Source organism: Seriola aureovittata, chromosome 9, assembly GCF_021018895.1.
Source record: "Seriola aureovittata isolate HTS-2021-v1 ecotype China chromosome 9, ASM2101889v1, whole genome shotgun sequence".
Taxonomy (NCBI): domain Eukaryota; kingdom Metazoa; phylum Chordata; class Actinopteri; order Carangiformes; family Carangidae; genus Seriola; species Seriola aureovittata.
This window is the reverse complement of record NC_079372.1, coordinates 21,996,273-22,012,869: the sequence shown is the minus strand read 5'-3', so window position 1 is coordinate 22,012,869 and position 16,597 is coordinate 21,996,273. Positions and strand designations below refer to the sequence as shown.

General features: G+C 40.9%; 2 protein-coding genes and 1 long non-coding RNA gene across 3 annotated transcripts in view; 1 reads left to right on the top strand and 2 right to left on the bottom strand.

Moving 5' to 3' along the window:
• The first annotated feature begins 879 nt into the window (after positions 1 to 879).
• Positions 880 to 9,071, top strand: si:ch73-70k4.1 (uncharacterized). Its single transcript, XM_056384343.1, has 4 exons — positions 880 to 3,808; positions 5,630 to 5,777; positions 6,224 to 6,777; positions 8,233 to 9,071. The coding sequence occupies exons 1-4, from the start codon at positions 3,666 to 3,668 to the stop codon at positions 8,303 to 8,305; spliced, it is 918 nt and encodes a 305-aa protein (XP_056240318.1). The 5' UTR covers positions 880 to 3,665; the 3' UTR covers positions 8,306 to 9,071.
• Positions 5,696 to 8,163, bottom strand: LOC130174502 (uncharacterized). The gene is made up of 3 exons (XR_008828600.1): positions 7,437 to 8,163; positions 6,382 to 6,625; positions 5,696 to 5,827 (listed from the first exon to the last, which is right to left on the bottom strand). It is a non-coding gene; the product is annotated as an uncharacterized LOC130174502 (long non-coding RNA).
• Positions 9,072 to 9,629: 558 nt separating the features above from the next.
• Positions 9,630 to 16,597, bottom strand: part of prkcz (protein kinase C, zeta) — a 105,903-nt gene continuing 98,935 nt past the window's right edge. The window contains exon 18 of the mRNA XM_056384340.1: positions 9,630 to 14,414. Coding sequence (XP_056240315.1) covers positions 14,327 to 14,414 — 88 coding nt within the window. The 3' untranslated portion in view covers positions 9,630 to 14,326. The remainder of the gene's footprint in view (positions 14,415 to 16,597) is intronic.

The following is a 16,597-nucleotide window of genomic DNA, read 5'->3' as shown; positions in this document are numbered from 1 at the left end:
TGCGGGGCCAGTAGCGTTTCCAAAAGTCTCAGTCTTAGAGTCTACAGTTAGAGTAGACTAGCCAACAAATTTTGTTTGTTGAGTGTTTGAGAGTGTATAAATAACCTGATCTGCTAAACCCTTTGAGTCTGAACCTCTGTTTTAGAGCAGCAAGGTTGGACTGGAGAGGTTCTGGGTACACATGGTCAAAATTACAACATGCTAACAGTGAATTTTCACTCTGGATGGAAGTCAGTATGTGGTCTCTCTCCTATGTTCCAAAAAAAAACCCAAGTACATCATCATCAAGTGTTAATTAGTCAGTTTTAGATGTATTCTTTCACCTTAGGTAGAGCAAGTTGAAGACCTGCTTTCAGGCTTCTTGCTACACTAACCTAATTATCATTAATTATATTTTTGGGCATTTTGCCTTTAATTCAACAGTTGCAGTGAGAGAGAAAGAGGAAAGTCAGGGAGAGAGAGTGTGGGGGGTGACATGCAACAAAGAGCCGTGGGTCAGACTTGAACCCCTGCAGTTAGGACTAAGCCTTCATGGTACGCCCTCTGCTAACCACATCTCGACTCCAGTTTATTATATAAGGATAAAGAGTTTTAGCCCCATACAGGGTTCTGGTGTGGACAGAGGGACGCAAAACAACATGAAGACAAGTTTGTGGAAAACCCAGGGCATGTTTCCCAAACTCTGCAACATCTGGTCCGAGCAATACAGCCTAAGTACCAAGATCCATTTACATAACAACAACATCAGGAGCACGTCAGGTGGAGGCAGATCATGGATAGATCTTCCCAAAGGTCGCACTGAGATGGACCAGGCAGAAGAACATGACTTGGAACAGAGCTGTGAGACGTAGGCAAGATGAACAGGACCTGGGGGGAGGATCAACATGTTACAGAGGGTAGGAAACAATGGAGGAAGCTCAGAGGATGAAGAGAATTAAGTAGGTAAATAAGTAACTGGTTTGACCCAGAGAACAGCAAAGTTTTCACTTAAAGGCCAGTCTTCTAACTGGCTACAGTTATCACCTGAATGGTTTTGGGTGTATGTTCTCAACACACCATGGAGAAGCTGACTGGTGGTATAACTTCCCAAACACTCTGGTGTTTTTTTTTTTTTTGTTCTACTTAAATGGTTAAGGCTGCTGCTGCCTCACTTGTATTCTCGTCATCATCTTCACCATCTCCATGGTAGCAGAGCACAACACAGCATCACGTGGGATGGGTGACATAACGTTTCTTTCCAGGCGCCGGATTGCTTTTTCCCAGAGTAGCACTATGTACCACAGGCCTGGCCCACTGCTCTGCTTTTGTATTTCTTCCCATCTGCGGTTGAGGTAGAACAAACTGATTGGCCAATGTCAGCATTTCAGCAGCAGTCCTTCTGGAATACTCATCTAACAGGGCACTGTTTCCAAAAAAGAAAAAAACAATGCTCTCACCTTATTTCAAAGTGGCAGGTTTTCCCATAGTGCTGTTTTCCATTCTTTTAAATAATGTTCTCCACTTTCCTTTCTTTTCTTTTCCTTCCGTTCAGTCCAGCTTTCCCTTGTCTTTTTCCATTGCATAATTGTAGCCACTCTCCGTTGGTCCCTCTCTTCTGGCCAAAAGCTTAAAAGGCTCAGAAAGTCCCACCATTATTATGACTTCAACTTTCCACTTTATGTGTGTCCTAGCCGAGGGAACAAAGTATTATCATTACAGTTAGCATTCTTGCATGATGTAACCTGCTTCAGTGTGCACTGAGTAGAAATCCTTATGCAAGAGTGACATAATATAAGTCTATTAAAACTGAGAGTTGATGATTATGTGATACGATCAAACAGTGGATCATAAGAAGCTCCTTATCATGTTGTTTCATTTGGAGAGAATCCTACACTTCGATGAACTCCACCATCCATCCATTTTCCTGGCGTTACTGTAGTTTGTTTATTTTATTTCCTTTCCCTGATTTGAATTAAGGACTTGGCTTGTTTTGCACATTGCAATGTTTATTTTATCTGCTAACCAGTTGTTTTGTGGAGGAAACAGTGAAAAAAAAAAAGTTTTTCTCTTCTAAACACTGGATTCAGGCTTTGTTTACATCACGTTCCAAATTAAACTATTGTTAGTTTTCAATAGCACTTTTAAGGAAATCTACACAGCAGTAATTTACAGTTCCCTCCTGTGTTTTTAGAACAAATTGATCTGGGGGCCAAATTCTTATTAAGGCCACAGAAAATCTTGGCCCAGCCCCTTCAAAATTAGCCAGCAGTCATTTTCCATTTGTGATGAGCTGTTATGGAAAAAGGAGGGACTTGAATTACCTGAATATAACAGTATTTTTTAAGTTTAAGTTTTTTTTTTTTTTTTTTTTTTTTTTTTAAAGCTTTCTAATATCTGTTGCTGATTTAAATTCACATCTTTAGGACTTTAAGGCTAAGTCTGTAAATTAAGATTAATTAGTGGCTTAGCAACATTGTCATTCACAGTTACTTGGTCAGCATCAAAAAAAGATCTTAAACCAATGTCAGTTTACTTGCTTTTACTGAAGCTTTGAACCACCTTTCATTGTCTTGTTTAGTTGATTTATTTTGTTCTGTTTTTAAAGAAGATAATGAGATTTCCATTACTTGTAAATGAAGTAGAAAAAATCAGTGGATCTTTCCTTTTTGTGTGTATTTTTTTTATTTTTAGTTGATTAAATACCTGTAGTCATCCAGCAGCAGGTATAGTGCATTGCACTCACAATCTATAATTATAAATAATTATATAATTATACAGCTGTGGTGTAATTGTGCAAATTTGTCCAAATGAAAATTTAGACACATAGTAATAATGAAATCACTTTTTTTTTTTTGTAGTTTAGCATACTGTAAATGACCCCCAACTGCACAGGTTTAACTGTCTTTTCCTAAATAGCTTTGTGCACATCAATGAGCACTTCCAAGAATTTCAGGGGTCTTTTAAAAGACAGAGGGGGGTGTGGGCAGGCAGGGCTGGGATCACTTTTTCAGATATATGGATTTGGGGGCCACCCAGGCTAGAACAAGTAATGCAACATTTAGCTTCATCAAAGATGGAGTTTACCTATAGTAGTCTAAATAATGTGAAATTTATTAAAAAACAGAAATGGATAAATACATGAGTAAAACGTACTAAATGTAACAGAAAAATTCTATTTAAATAGACATCGGCCATTGATGTCTTTGTTTGTTTCCTTATCCATTTATTTCTATAGGCATCCTTATGATAAGCTATTGACACTGGGTCAGTCAATCACAGGCACATATGTTTGGTGTTTTCACATGATTGGTTGATCACTGTCATGGTGCAACTTGATTGGACTGAGAGTGCTACAAGCAGGAAGAGGTGTACTCCCTTACCTGTCACATCCAGTCCAGCTGAACACAGGTGTACAGGTGTTCTTACTGAAACAAGTTATTTACATATTTTGGGGAAGTAAACAATAAAGCAGAGTGTCTACAGGCCTAAACTATCTTCACATTTCCACATGAGCCTGTTCATGAAGAGTATGGTGTGTGCGTGTGCGCGCATGCTTGGGGAATCCCCGCAGAAAAGGACTTCAGTCTGATTGGATGGAATCAAGTGACGTAGGATTTCAGGAACAAGGAAGTCCCAGTTACTCAGGCTAGCGCGAAATTTCGAAGCTGTTAGAGCGATTAAACGACATGGCTGAAAATTACCGTAAGTCCAAACTTAAACGAAAGAAATCCTCTGTCGAAAAGCTGAATCTGGAGGTGTCCTCCAGGGACACAGTGAAGACGGGCCGTTTGACAGTGTTCTCCGGTGACAAGACAGCAGACACCGATGGGTGGGTGCGCTTTTTATAGCGTCAACTTTCATGTAGGGTTAGCGGTGAAGTTTATGGATAAAAACATCAAAGCTCAAAATATAGCCGCAGATTATGTAATACATAAAGCCTATTCTATATATTTTTTTTTCATACACAGTCCCTGCTCCCCCGCGTTATTCAGTGACTTTTATAAAGCATTTGCCCGGTGAGAATACGGAGCGCCAAACGATAAAAAGAACCTCATTTAAAATCATAACTCTTTAACATTTTCTTGCTTATCCGCTGAAGTACATCGCATATAAAAGATAGGTGGAGATGTTTTACGAACAAGTGGCTGCCACTTGAAAATTCGGTTTATTCGTTAATAAAGTGTAGTTGTTCTATTAAACACAAAGTTCAACTTTTAAACCTGCCTCACGATGACGGTTCTCCACGCTGTGTGGTGTTTTGGTTTGGACCAAACTCAGCGGAGCCAAAACAGAAACTTAGGAATAGTGTTTTAGGTTGCAGTCAGCAGATCTGATGTTGACTTGAGCTTTTACTTCTCCCTACTGAGGAAAGCTCAGACCAAATGCTGATAATAAAGGACGACAAAAGCAAATGAGTGGTCAAAACCAGGTCCTCATTGAAAATAAATAAATAAATGCTTAAAGCACAGTTTGCCGGAAATAGTATGTAATAGTCAGATTTAACTTGGAAATTTGTATGATTGATTTCAAGCAAATTAGGATTTCATCTGTTGTTTTTATCTTGAAAATGTAAACTAAGCCTGAACGATGTGCAAAAAATAAAAATAAATAAAAACGTGTATGTTCCTTTACATCTGGAGAATTTGACTTACAGGCTGAGGCATCTCTGTAGCACCACAGTGCTCCGTTTATAATGGTATGTTGTGACACATTTTACCTTTATCTTAAAATTGCAGCTCCTGAAATTTGGATATTGCAATTTCGATAATATTTTTTGATTAATCGTTCAGCCTCAATGTACACCATTACAATTCTGTTTTGTTTGTTTGAATTTTTTTTTTTTTATGTCAGAGCTCACAGGAGATTCTTACACACCTTTAAACACATTAGCCTCCCACTGCACCACGAAGCTCCAGATTTACAATCAAGGACATACACAAGTACCAAAGAAAGGGAACATCATAGGCATAAAAAAAGGGTTGGATGTATTACAGGGCTGGCATATTATGCACGTAATGAAGTCGTAACTAGTGTAAGGCTAAATGCAAGCTGGAGCAAAGAGATGAGAGATTTTAGGAAACTTTTAAACCCAATAGAAACACACGTGGGAGCACACTGGTAGATGTCAAAGTAAAAACACAGGAGAGAAGGCAGATGTGGGGCAGACACAGTACATTAAATGAATTACACAAAATTTCACAGAATCTGTGATGGAGGAGAAACATGGAGAAAGTGGGCACTTGTATATCACATCATTTAACACAACTGATTAAAAAAATTCATATTCTTGTTTCTAAAAATCCAGGTGCATTATAGTTTTCACTATTTTAATACACAGGGTAGGCTCATTTACATTTATGTATCTCTGTTATTTACACAAGCAGACACTGTGTGCTAGATCAAAGAGCTGTTTCATAAATAATTTGATTGACAGATGAAAAATGCATACAAAATAATTCAAAAATGGAAAACATCATCACCATATCCTGCTCTCCCCTATTGGCTGTTGGAAGATTAAATCTATTTTTTAAACTCTAATATTCAACACATTTCTCATGATGTGTGATATTCAGAAACAGGCTCCGTGCGAGCTTAAAGAAACAGAAACAGACTGATCTTGTGGTGGTTGTGTGTAATATGTGGTGTACAGGTCAGTGGTTCCTGCAGCAGCATGGTGGAATAGACAGCCGCTGGCTGCTGTGGAGAGTCTGTGGGCGTTCACACTGAAGTCTGCTCTGCCGTACCTGGAGAACCAGCACTGGGACCTGGTTCCTGATCTTCCACATCCATCTACAGCGGTGCGTTACCATCGAGTGTACCTCATTACACCGTTCCTGTAGTGATGAAACTGACAACAAGACTCACATCAGAGACACACATCAACACACGAAGTTACACATCTTCAAAGTTCAGATGTTCAGAGACATTCTCACTGTAGTGATCTCCTTCAGACTGAGAGGTGTAGATTAGGCCTCCAGTTCTGTTTAGTTAAGCAATATCACACGAGAGGGAGTGATGTCGTTCTGAATATCAGCACGGCTGTGAGTCGGTCATACCTGTGAAGCCACAGGCCCGTACCGAAGACAGTCACAGCTGTGCTCTCGTGTGATATTGCTTAACTTTTTTTAGATGTATTGCAACTTCAATCCAATCATCTGTCTTAAGTTGTAGAAACGGTCTCTCTTAAATTCAGATGTTGCTGCCACTGACTCTTCCATCTGAATTTCTTTCACTGACATTTTAGAGGCCTACAGCACTAAAGCCAGATGAACAGCAGTGGTGTGACCTCAAAGAAGAGGTCGCTCCCTTCCCTGAACCCTCAACTTTGTCAAGTCCCGATCCTGTCAGGCTCAGCTCCTCTGAGCAGGACCTCCCAGCGAAGACCGAACCAGCACCACCCACCTCTGACAGACAGCTGTCCTCTCACAGCAGGCAAAGTCATGATGGAAAAACAGCGTCTCTTCAAGCCCTCACCAAAAGACGACGGCCGTCCCTCCACAGCTGGGAGGAGGCGGTATCATCAGCAGGATGCTCAAGAGCCAGAGGAGAAGAGGGGATGAAAGGAGGAGAGGAAGAAGAAGAGGCTGGACCAGTCAACAGAAAGCATCTCACAGACCAGGTGAAGGTTTCTGACAGTCGAGTGTCTCTGCAGAAGGAGGGTGGAAATAAAGAGGAGGTGGTGAAGGATAAAGAGGAAGAGGAGGTACAGGGGAGTGTCAGAGGAGATGGACGAGTAGCAGGAGGAGGAGAAAGAAGGCTGCAGAGCTGTCCCATGTGCCTTCTGGTGTTTCCTGTGGGGTAAGAGATGCAACACAGTTTCTGTTTTTCAACTAAAACTGCACTTATGTGAAAATTCTCTCTCTTCCATCGACATCTCTGTCCTGAGAGTTTCAGTCCTATTCACCAGCTCATTGTTCAGCTGCCTTTCATTTCTAGCTGTTTCCATGAATGTTGTTCTCCTGCTGCCCTGACTGTGGTAGAAATTTAAAAGAAGCAGTCGCACAAACATCTCTGAACTGCACCCGTGCTCATTCTCTCCTGCACAGCCCAGAAAAAACATTTCTAACACGTTTTAGTTTCTATCCTATTTTCCTTTCCTTTATTCCGCTCCTTCATTTATGTGCTAGATTGGTTTGTTGACTTCCAACTCCTTTAAGGTTATTAGTAATTTATTGATTTACAATTTGGGATCAATGGAAAATGCAAACAAATATAAATTCATCTAAATGAATTAATAATAAAAACTAATTCAGGTGCATTCACTTGGTCACTGGTTCGTTTAGACTGGTGTGAAAACTGTTGATTCAGTTCTAGTCTGGACTAAACAACCGGACTGAGACATGACGTGAGATTTTAGAGATGATTTCTAGATGAACTACATTAAAAGACTGATCAGGATCTGGGCCAAAAAAAACTTGAACTCCACCCCTCGTGGAGACAGTCAGAAGCACACTCACCGGGTCGAAAAGTCACTTTGGTGCTGTGGAGTGATGAGGACGAGGGGAAGCAAGCCAGCTCTGTCAGTGTGTGAATAATCCTCTCCTTGTGCTGCTGTCGGTCTGGTCCTGGTCTGACCTGGTGGCTCTTGAGCTGGACTCTGTGTATGTTGGCCTGGGCTGCTGGACCAGGCTGTGCTCACTCTGCAGGTCTGCGGCAGAAACAATGATCACCTCTGTAAGAGTGGACACAGCGGAGCTGAACTCTGCTGCTCTTACTCTTCGTCCTCCACTCATATTCCTCTCATGTGCAACGCCTCTGTTATAGTATTAATCATTCATTTCATTTCATTATTGTTTATTTGTTTTCTACCATCAAGTATTGTAAAGACTTTAAATGTGTTTACCTGAAATCTGCTATATTTTTTATTAGAACGCTCAGAAAACAGTCAGCCAATCAGAAGAGAGGATCAGAGCGTCTCTTTTGATTGGCTCACCGACCTGTTGTTACTAGATGTAAAACTACATTGAAATGGTTTTTGGTTCTTAGAACCACAAATATATCTTCTAATGGATCAACACTTCAAATAAAACATGGGTAAGGTGTCAAATATGGGACCTTTAAACAACATTCGGGTGAAGCTTGAAATGATTTGTTTTTCATTTCAAAGGCCTAATAAACAGGATTAACAGTATATGTCAATAAACTAAGTTTTCTAAGTAGCAAAAACCCTACACATACGGTATGTATCAGCATGTAAAAGTGTGTGTTCACCGTCAGTAGCAGTAGTGGATCTCCTTGTTCATGTCACTCCAGGTTCACCCAGATGGACTGTGACGGCCACCTGGCCCAGTGTCTGTCGGAGATGAATGTGGACATGACCTGGTGAGTCCACAGGATGCTGCGTTGGCTGCTGTCCAGGAGCTGCAAGCGGCCCAGATGCCCCACACTCTCCAGGATCATACTGTATGGAGGACACACCCAGAGAGCAGCTCGTACAGTGAGGATCATTTACACTGGCTGTCCACTGAGAGAGGCCCTGGTGGTGGGAAGAACATTCCTGTTAGGGAAGAGGGTTAGTTTTGAGCTTTGAGAATTTTACACGCGGCGTATTCTGAAAGCTCTAGTCACAATGACTCTGATGACTCCTCTCAGACGACCCTGCTGTCGTTTCAAATTACCCTCTTTAGACACTAGATCCCAAGTCTGGCTCCACTCGAGTCCATCCACTTGGCCGCAGGCGCCTTTGATTCCAGCTGGTCGAGAGGATCTCCAAACTGAGATGACAGACGAACTTGCCTCCTCCTCTGGCAGATGAAAGACCAAACTTGAACCAGTGCACATCCTCCTCACAGAGCTGCTTTGATAAAAATCTATTACACTGATTGATAGAGGATTATTATTTTCTTAGAATTGGAAAGCTGCACAGAAATAACAACTGACTCATTTTAAACCTAAAAGGTTACACAACCTGCCTTGTGTTTGTGTGCAGATAATAAGAATATAATAATAAATGTTAATCAGGGAGCTTTAGAGATGCCGTTCCAGTCATTATGCTAAGCTAGGCTAACCATGAGATTGATATTGACCTTCACATGTTCATATGTTGCACGTTTGAATTACTTGAAATGCATTAAAAACCATTTGAACTAACAGTGTTTTCTGTTTGTTGGCTCTGAGTCAACTCCACCTCGGTGAAAACAAGCTCTGGCTCGTCACACAAACATTGTAGTTATTACAGTTTCTGGAAAAAAAAACATTCACATATCGTTAACAATTTCTCTTTTCACTCTAAAAATATATTCAAAATCATTTTTCTGTCTTTCTCCAAATGTGCTCAGCAAGATGTGCACTGTAGATGATAATCATGCACATGGGGCAGTAAATAAATGAGTACTCTCGCCTTCATACAGGCGCTGTGGAATGCGACTGAGCTGATGAAATCCACTAAAGACTCCACTGCAGCGTTTTAATATTAATTTCTCGTAAACAGTTCAAGTTTATTTTCTCTGTATCAACTAAACTGTACAGAAAATGGTTTTAGTTGATGAATACTGGTTAATTGCCTTTTCCAGTCTCCCAGTATGAAAAGAGTAAGTACTGATCAGAGGATGTGAGGACGTGTGAGGCCAGCTCCCAGGCAACACACACACACAAAACTGTAGCATCTGCAAAGATTTTTCTGCCGTCGTCTGCAAAAAGGAAAGACTCAATTCACGGAAAACCAGTATCATTTTTAATAATTACACATATTTACAAAGATGCGGTGAAGCAAAATGAAGCGTATCCCACCAGCAGTATGTTAAAACAAAAACCATGGACTAATTCAGTTTTAGAGAAAGAATCTGTTCGTCTCAGGTGTCTGAACGGCCTTCACTGTTCTGTATTGTGGTTTCAAGGACTCCCAGTTCATCCATTGGTCCCGTAAGAAAAAAAGAAGTAATGCATCACCTGGTGTGCGAAAAGATCGACGAAACATGACATTAATAAAATGCTGCAGAGGAAGTGGAGTTTAGGGGGTTGGAGGACGAAGCTTCCTTGGATGTTGAAGTGATTTCCAGCTTCTTCAAGTGTGTGTATGTGTGTGTGTGTGTGTGTGTGTGTGTGTGTTTGTGTGTGTGTGCGTGCGCGCATTGTGGTGGACTAATTGGTGACTGTGGAACTGCTTCATTATCTCTCCTCTCTCTGTTCCTTGCCTGCAGCTAATTGAGACCCTTTGACTCAGGATCATCTCATAAATCCTATTATGTGGTTATCAAATTAGCACGGGTCAGATTTCATCAAATAACTCCCACCCAATAGAGAGCTTCCCTTGAAAGTGCACAGACGTAGAGATCAACACGCAGCTTGTATGAGAGGCGGGGAGTTTAATCCGTGCTCAGAGTTGATATTCACAGATGTGCTGTGTCTTTTAACAGCACAAGGATCCTACATTTGTTTAAAAAGATGCTGCTTGCTGTGTAGGAATGTGGCAGTACATGAAGTTAAACAGCCTCAAACTTCCCTGTATACAAATAAACTCATGGCTTCTTATTGTTGTTGTCTCTGCACCGGCGTCTGGGGAAATGAAAACTATGGTTAGAAAACCTTTGATGAATCAGAACTGAGCCTCCAAACCAGTGATGTTAGAGAGCTGACCACTATGTGTCGGGCTGACTTTACACTGGGCAGCTGTCAGCTCAGGTGACAAAAGCCCATTCTTGATCAGGGCTGAGTATTAACTCAAACTGTTCATTGCTGATGCTCCAGTTTCAAAACCAGTGCTGTTTGTTGATACCTTTAAAAACAAGTTTAACCCTCATGCTAAATAACTAAACTTTGTAAAAGAATTATGTCTAAATAAAATATAGTCTGACGTGAGAAATGTTCCTGACGTAGCTCAAGGCGTGTGACCAGACTAAGAATCTGGGAGCGGTTGCACAAAACACCACAAGTTTTCTACTCAAGTATAGCTGAGGGAAATGCACAGAATCTTTTAAAAAGGTTTCCTTAGTTAAGGAAAAACATTAAGGCATTTGCAGCAGTGAAAAAGATTTTACAGTGGTACAACTCTACTGTTTCCATGGAGACTGTTGATTTGATGCCATTAGCTTTTGTGATCCCTGTTAATCACTTTTGGGAAGCCAGTCACATTAAAGAAGTGCACCAGTATCTCATCCTCCTGTTGTTCTGATGGGAACGTCACTACTGTGTTCAACAGACATTAGAGCGTTTGAAATACACCGTAGATCTGTGGGCATGAAACATCTCGACTATACCTGACCGGAAAGATCTTATGGTATAAAACCGTAGAACAACCTTTAAGCTGCGAAAGGTAGAGATGGTCAGACAAATCATAAACTGACCTCCTCATCGTTAAAGGCGTCTCCTGGTCGCAGAACAATTTTCTTGAGATGCGTTCATTTTTTTCATTTATCGCATAAAGCTGGCCATCTTGCAGTTAAGATAGAGTCAGTTTAACTGACTTGAAGTGATTCCTACAGTATAAGAGCAAAATAAGGAGAAAACCTTAAATACTTAGAAGACATAAGGGTGTTTTGTGCAACTGTTCTTATTTTAAGGAAACTTTAACTCAGACTTTTGTTTTGTGCAATCGGCCCTCTGATCTGAAGCATTTGGCGTCAACTTTTGATGTATGTCCGTTTTCAGTGCTACAGATACATTTCAGTTGGTACCGAGTTCTGTTAATCGGCCAGCAGGGGTAGATACAGTCCAGACACACAGCTGATGCACCTGAGGTTCTGTTTGAACTACATTGCGTAAACAGATATAGTCACGTTTGTCAGCATGCACAGTCCGTCACACATTTTGAAATGAACACATTAGCTCTGTGCAGACATGGACAGGTATGAAATAATTTTAGTGCTTGAGTGCTGGGGAGAGTTATTGCATCATTTTCCTGGACCTGCGGCCTGGCTAGTTCAGTTCATGTGGTGAAGTGTAAGAACAGTTTATAAGTCCAGACCCGGTCTGGAGCAGCGTACCTGGGTCAACAGCAAAACACTCAGTTTGGATTTTGATTAATTTTCAGCATGAGTCAGTCACACACATCTGTCGGTGGTTAGAAGGGTGAGGCTCATCAGAAACCTGTATCTGAGCTGCTGCCAGCACCTCTCCACATGAATATGTTGCTTTAGTACACTTTAAGTTGAATTACTTCATTCACTTGAATACAATATGACACATGAAGGTGACGTGACTCGGGTTGTAATTCGCAATTATTATTATCAATAATCTATCAATGCTTTTTGAGTTAAGTGTTAAATCTTTAAAATGTCTAAAAATGCTCTAGGTGAAATGACTTCTTCAATTTGAGGTGAAGAAATATCGATAAACAAATGTGTGAAGTATCAGAATTAAAAGAAGTAGCGACACAGCGTACTACAAATGAAATATATGAAACTAAGTGCTTTGTTTTCCTGTGAGTAAAATAATAATGATCCAGTCCAAATGAAACAGCAGATCTTCTCTGTGATTTACATCCTGTGCCTTTAAGGAAGAATAAGTACCATCACAGGAAAGTTTTATATTCTTGATTCTAAAAAAGGTGTGGTTGTTATTATTCAACACCACTGCTGACAAAATGCTGTCTGCCCTTTGCACCTTTGTCACCAGGGCAACATTGTGTGTCAGTACCCCTGTCAGTTGAGCTGTCCATCAAACATCAGCCCGCCCACTCAGAGGCTAAAGGAGCATTTCGGATGGATCTCTGAAAACCTTATTTTTCATTTAATATGACTGTTGGTTGCAAACAGAGACTGTTTCTGTCGTTTCATCTGGACTTTTATCACTAAAGGAACAATCTTACGCTTTAAGTGGCACTCAGCTGTAGTTGCACCATGTAAAGCCAGCCTCAATGCGGGGATGGAAACACACAATGAGCCCAAAATAGAAATGGAGACACGTTTCCACAAAGCAGAACAACCAACCGGTCACATGAGACTGTCGACCGGCCGCAGATGGTCACGCAGTGGCAGCTGGTGTGGAAGAATCCGAGCTCGGCCAGCAAGCCTGTGCACACTGTGGAGGCCAGAGCCAATGAACTGCTTTCACTCTCAGCTGAAGTCCTGATATAATGTTTTTTTAAAGCTGCCAGACTGTAATTGGCAGAAAGCACACCGTGGCCTTTTTCTACACCTTTATACAAGGTTTTTATCCTAAATACAGGACAGTGTGGACACTGTCTGCTGGATGACATTTCAAAATGATAGTTTGGCTTTGGAAAAACTCGATGAGCAGGACACAATCTTCACTATTAAATATCTGAACATCAAACTTTATCTTTGAGCATTTTGTCTCTTACTGCCACCAATTTCAATGATTTCTGATGCTGGCTGAGATGCTGCTCTTGTGAATCTATAGACCAGTCATAAATAATCAGTTCTACACTGACTATTTGAGTTGATTCGTTAAAAATGAAAAGATTCACTCGTGTATCAGGACTGAGGCAGGTTACTGTGCTCCACATGTATAGATTCCCCTCAAAATTTGAACAGTTTGGACCAACCCTGGCAGAGTCTGGCCATGGCTTCAGTTGGTCTGATTTAATGATGGGTGAAGAAATGTTCACTAAGAGATAAGTGCATTCAGAGACAAGGTAATTAATTTGATCTTTGAGGCACTTCTTAAATAAAAAGCCGTCTCCCACTCAGCTATTTTTTTCCCCCATTGTTTGTGAAAATCATAAAAGATAACAAAAAGAAGTTTGTGATTACAGATGAAAATGTGCCACTTGCATCAATAAAAAGGCATCGTCAATTTTGGATTCACTACCTACAATATAATACACAATAATAACTTATTTTTTTCCTTTGTCATTGTACATTCTTGTTTCGTGTGAGGCGTCGCCCCCTCCCCCCTACAAGATAGAAAGAAATTTTTAAAAAAAAGAAAAAGAAAAAAAGTGCACATAAAATTTCAAGTTCCTCAGCAGAACTGTCATATTCATCCAGGGATGCGAGTCGGGTTGAAATAATGTGTTCATGATGGCAGGCACAGAATTAACAACAGCTCTCTGTTCAAATTACAAAGCCAGTCATGCTTTGACATGAGGATGGACATTCTGACGGGAGAAAGGAATGAAGCCGAGGGAGAAAAAGAAAAAGAAGAGGGGAAGACGATGTAAGGACAGGGAATGGTCTTGTAGTTCAGTGTCTTCAGTTTCCTTGTAGATACCAAGAAAGAAGAGTGTGGTACCCCGACAAAACAATCTGAATCGTCCAGGAGGGAAACTCTCCCATTCTCCTGTTTGCTTTGCCTTGTTGACAGATCCAGAGAGGGAGTTCATCCTCCATGTTGTCCTTTACTCCTCCTCCTGCTTGCCTTTCAGAGTTGGCTTGCGAGTGGTTTTTGGCTGAGACGGCAGCTTGGACAGACAGTAGGTGGGCGAAGGAGGAAGCTCGTCTCTCCTTCATACAGACTCTTCTGTGGATAGCAGCAGGGGGTTGATGTATTCAAATCCCTCAAATTCTGACTGGTCTATTCTCTTGATGACGTCCCTGAGGAAGGGGAGACGAAGAGAAGAATCAGAGGTGTTGTTTCATCACAAACCCAGAGCACAATGGCATCCGCAGCAACACCCCAGATCAGGTTCTGAACAAAGGCGGGGACAGATTTGAGTTTCACAGCAGCAACAGAAAGAGACACTCTCCCTGCAGCTCTGCTTCATGTTTTTTTTAATCAAACCGACCCAACTTTTTCTGCCCATTTCAGTACCTCAACCCACAATACCTGCCAGGACCAAGCACTCATCTAAAACCTGGTAATGTTATGTACTGGGGACTGTCGGTATCCCTTTATGACTATAGGGTTGAGAGCAGAAAAACTTAATTTATTACAAAATTTTAAGACATTGACAAAGACGGACGCCCTGGTACTTCACCTGGTAGAGCGCATAGCAAATCGGAGTCTTTACCGTAGGGTTACATGCTTAAAGGACCAGCAATTAAAATGGTGAGTTCTCACTGTATTCACTTTATTCCAATGGATTTACTCATGGGGGAAAGTCATTCATTATCCATACTGCTTATCCTTATAGGGTTGCGGAAGGGGCTGGAGCCAATCCAATAGGGTGGGGAACACCCAACATACAGACAAACAACCATCACATCTACAGGCAATTTAGAATCGCCAATTAACCTGCATGTCTTTGGACTGCAGGAGGAACCCTGAGTACCTGAAGGAAACCTGCATAGCTGGCTGGAAGGTTTGAACCCAGAACCTTCTTGCTGTCAGGCGACAGTGCTAACCACTGCACCACCATACCGCCCACTGTTGACTAAACAAAGAGAAAATAGAGGGAAGCTCTGGGAGTAGTCACTATGTCACCAAGTTTCTAGAACCAAGACACACACATTAAAGACGCACAGATTAATTTTACTGTATAGATTTGAGTCTGACCTCGCCTTAGCATCGATACTGGCTGTAAATCAGATTGTGGAGCCCCTATAACTGCTATTCATCATGCTTCCAGGAAGTGTGTACCGCTACCTCTGTAGCTTTCAGTGATGCAGGTCATTGCTCCTTATTTTGACAACAAGCTTCTCGCTCCATCTTCAATGGAAACCGCTCAGAAATATATCAAACTACTTGTGCCCAATGTGTCATGGAAAGGATTGAGTTTTGGAATGGTAATTGAGGTACGTGTATGACAGGTTGAAACTCAACAAGAAATCAAGTCATTCCCTTCAAAAGCTGAATGTATTTGTCATAAAAATGTGTATTTCCATTGGATGTAGACCTGGATATCACAACTAAAGTTACTGTACTCTCTGCTTTTGGGAAAGTGCCTGGTGACGTGTGACTAGAATTGGGATTATGTTTTTTTCTGGTTATCTAACAGCGGCTTGAACAGACTTGTGGTGAGTTTTTCTTGGAGATGACATCTTGAGGACAATAAAACAACAGCAGCACAACACCTTTCTGCAGTCTGCATTTCTGCTTTTAATCCTTTAAAAACGTCCCATTTTGATTAAAGTGAGACTTCCATGATTTCCATTCCGTATATTAATAATGTGAATGTATCAAAGCGCACAGTCCACAGAAAAATGCACACAGCCTGTATTCAGAAACTGAGCCGTAAAATGAGCCGTAAAACAAGCAGTCATGCCCTATGACGCAGAGCCTCTCTTCTGATTGGCTCACCGACCTGTTATTAGCCGAACTGTTATTAGCTCCAGAGAGAAGATGTAAAACTACATTGAGATGGTTTTTGGTACTTAAAACCACATATATGTCTTCTTATGGAAATTAACACTTTAAATAAAACACAGGAAAGGTGTAAAATATGGGACCTTTAAGGATGCAAATAGCCATTGTTTAGGTATTTATACTGCTATATAAAAGGTTTACAGTGCAAGTTGGTCGCTTCCTTTTTAAATATCTTTAAAATGATTAAAAATAGCTTTAAAAATACATTTAATTAAAGTCATTGTTTTTAGTTGTAAAACCTACTGCTACTGTTCTGCAAAAATATCTAAACCTCAGCTAAACCTTCAGCTGGAAACCACCTGATGAGCTCTTCATCAGCTTCTCTGAGCATAAATCCTTCAAACTCTGTGAAATGTCATGTCTTTGTGCATGATGTAAAATGAGACAGAAGGAACATTGTGTAGACTAATCAGTGGAGAACTCAAACTGCTTTTTTGTTTCCTGACTATGTTGCTTCCATTGACAAAATGTA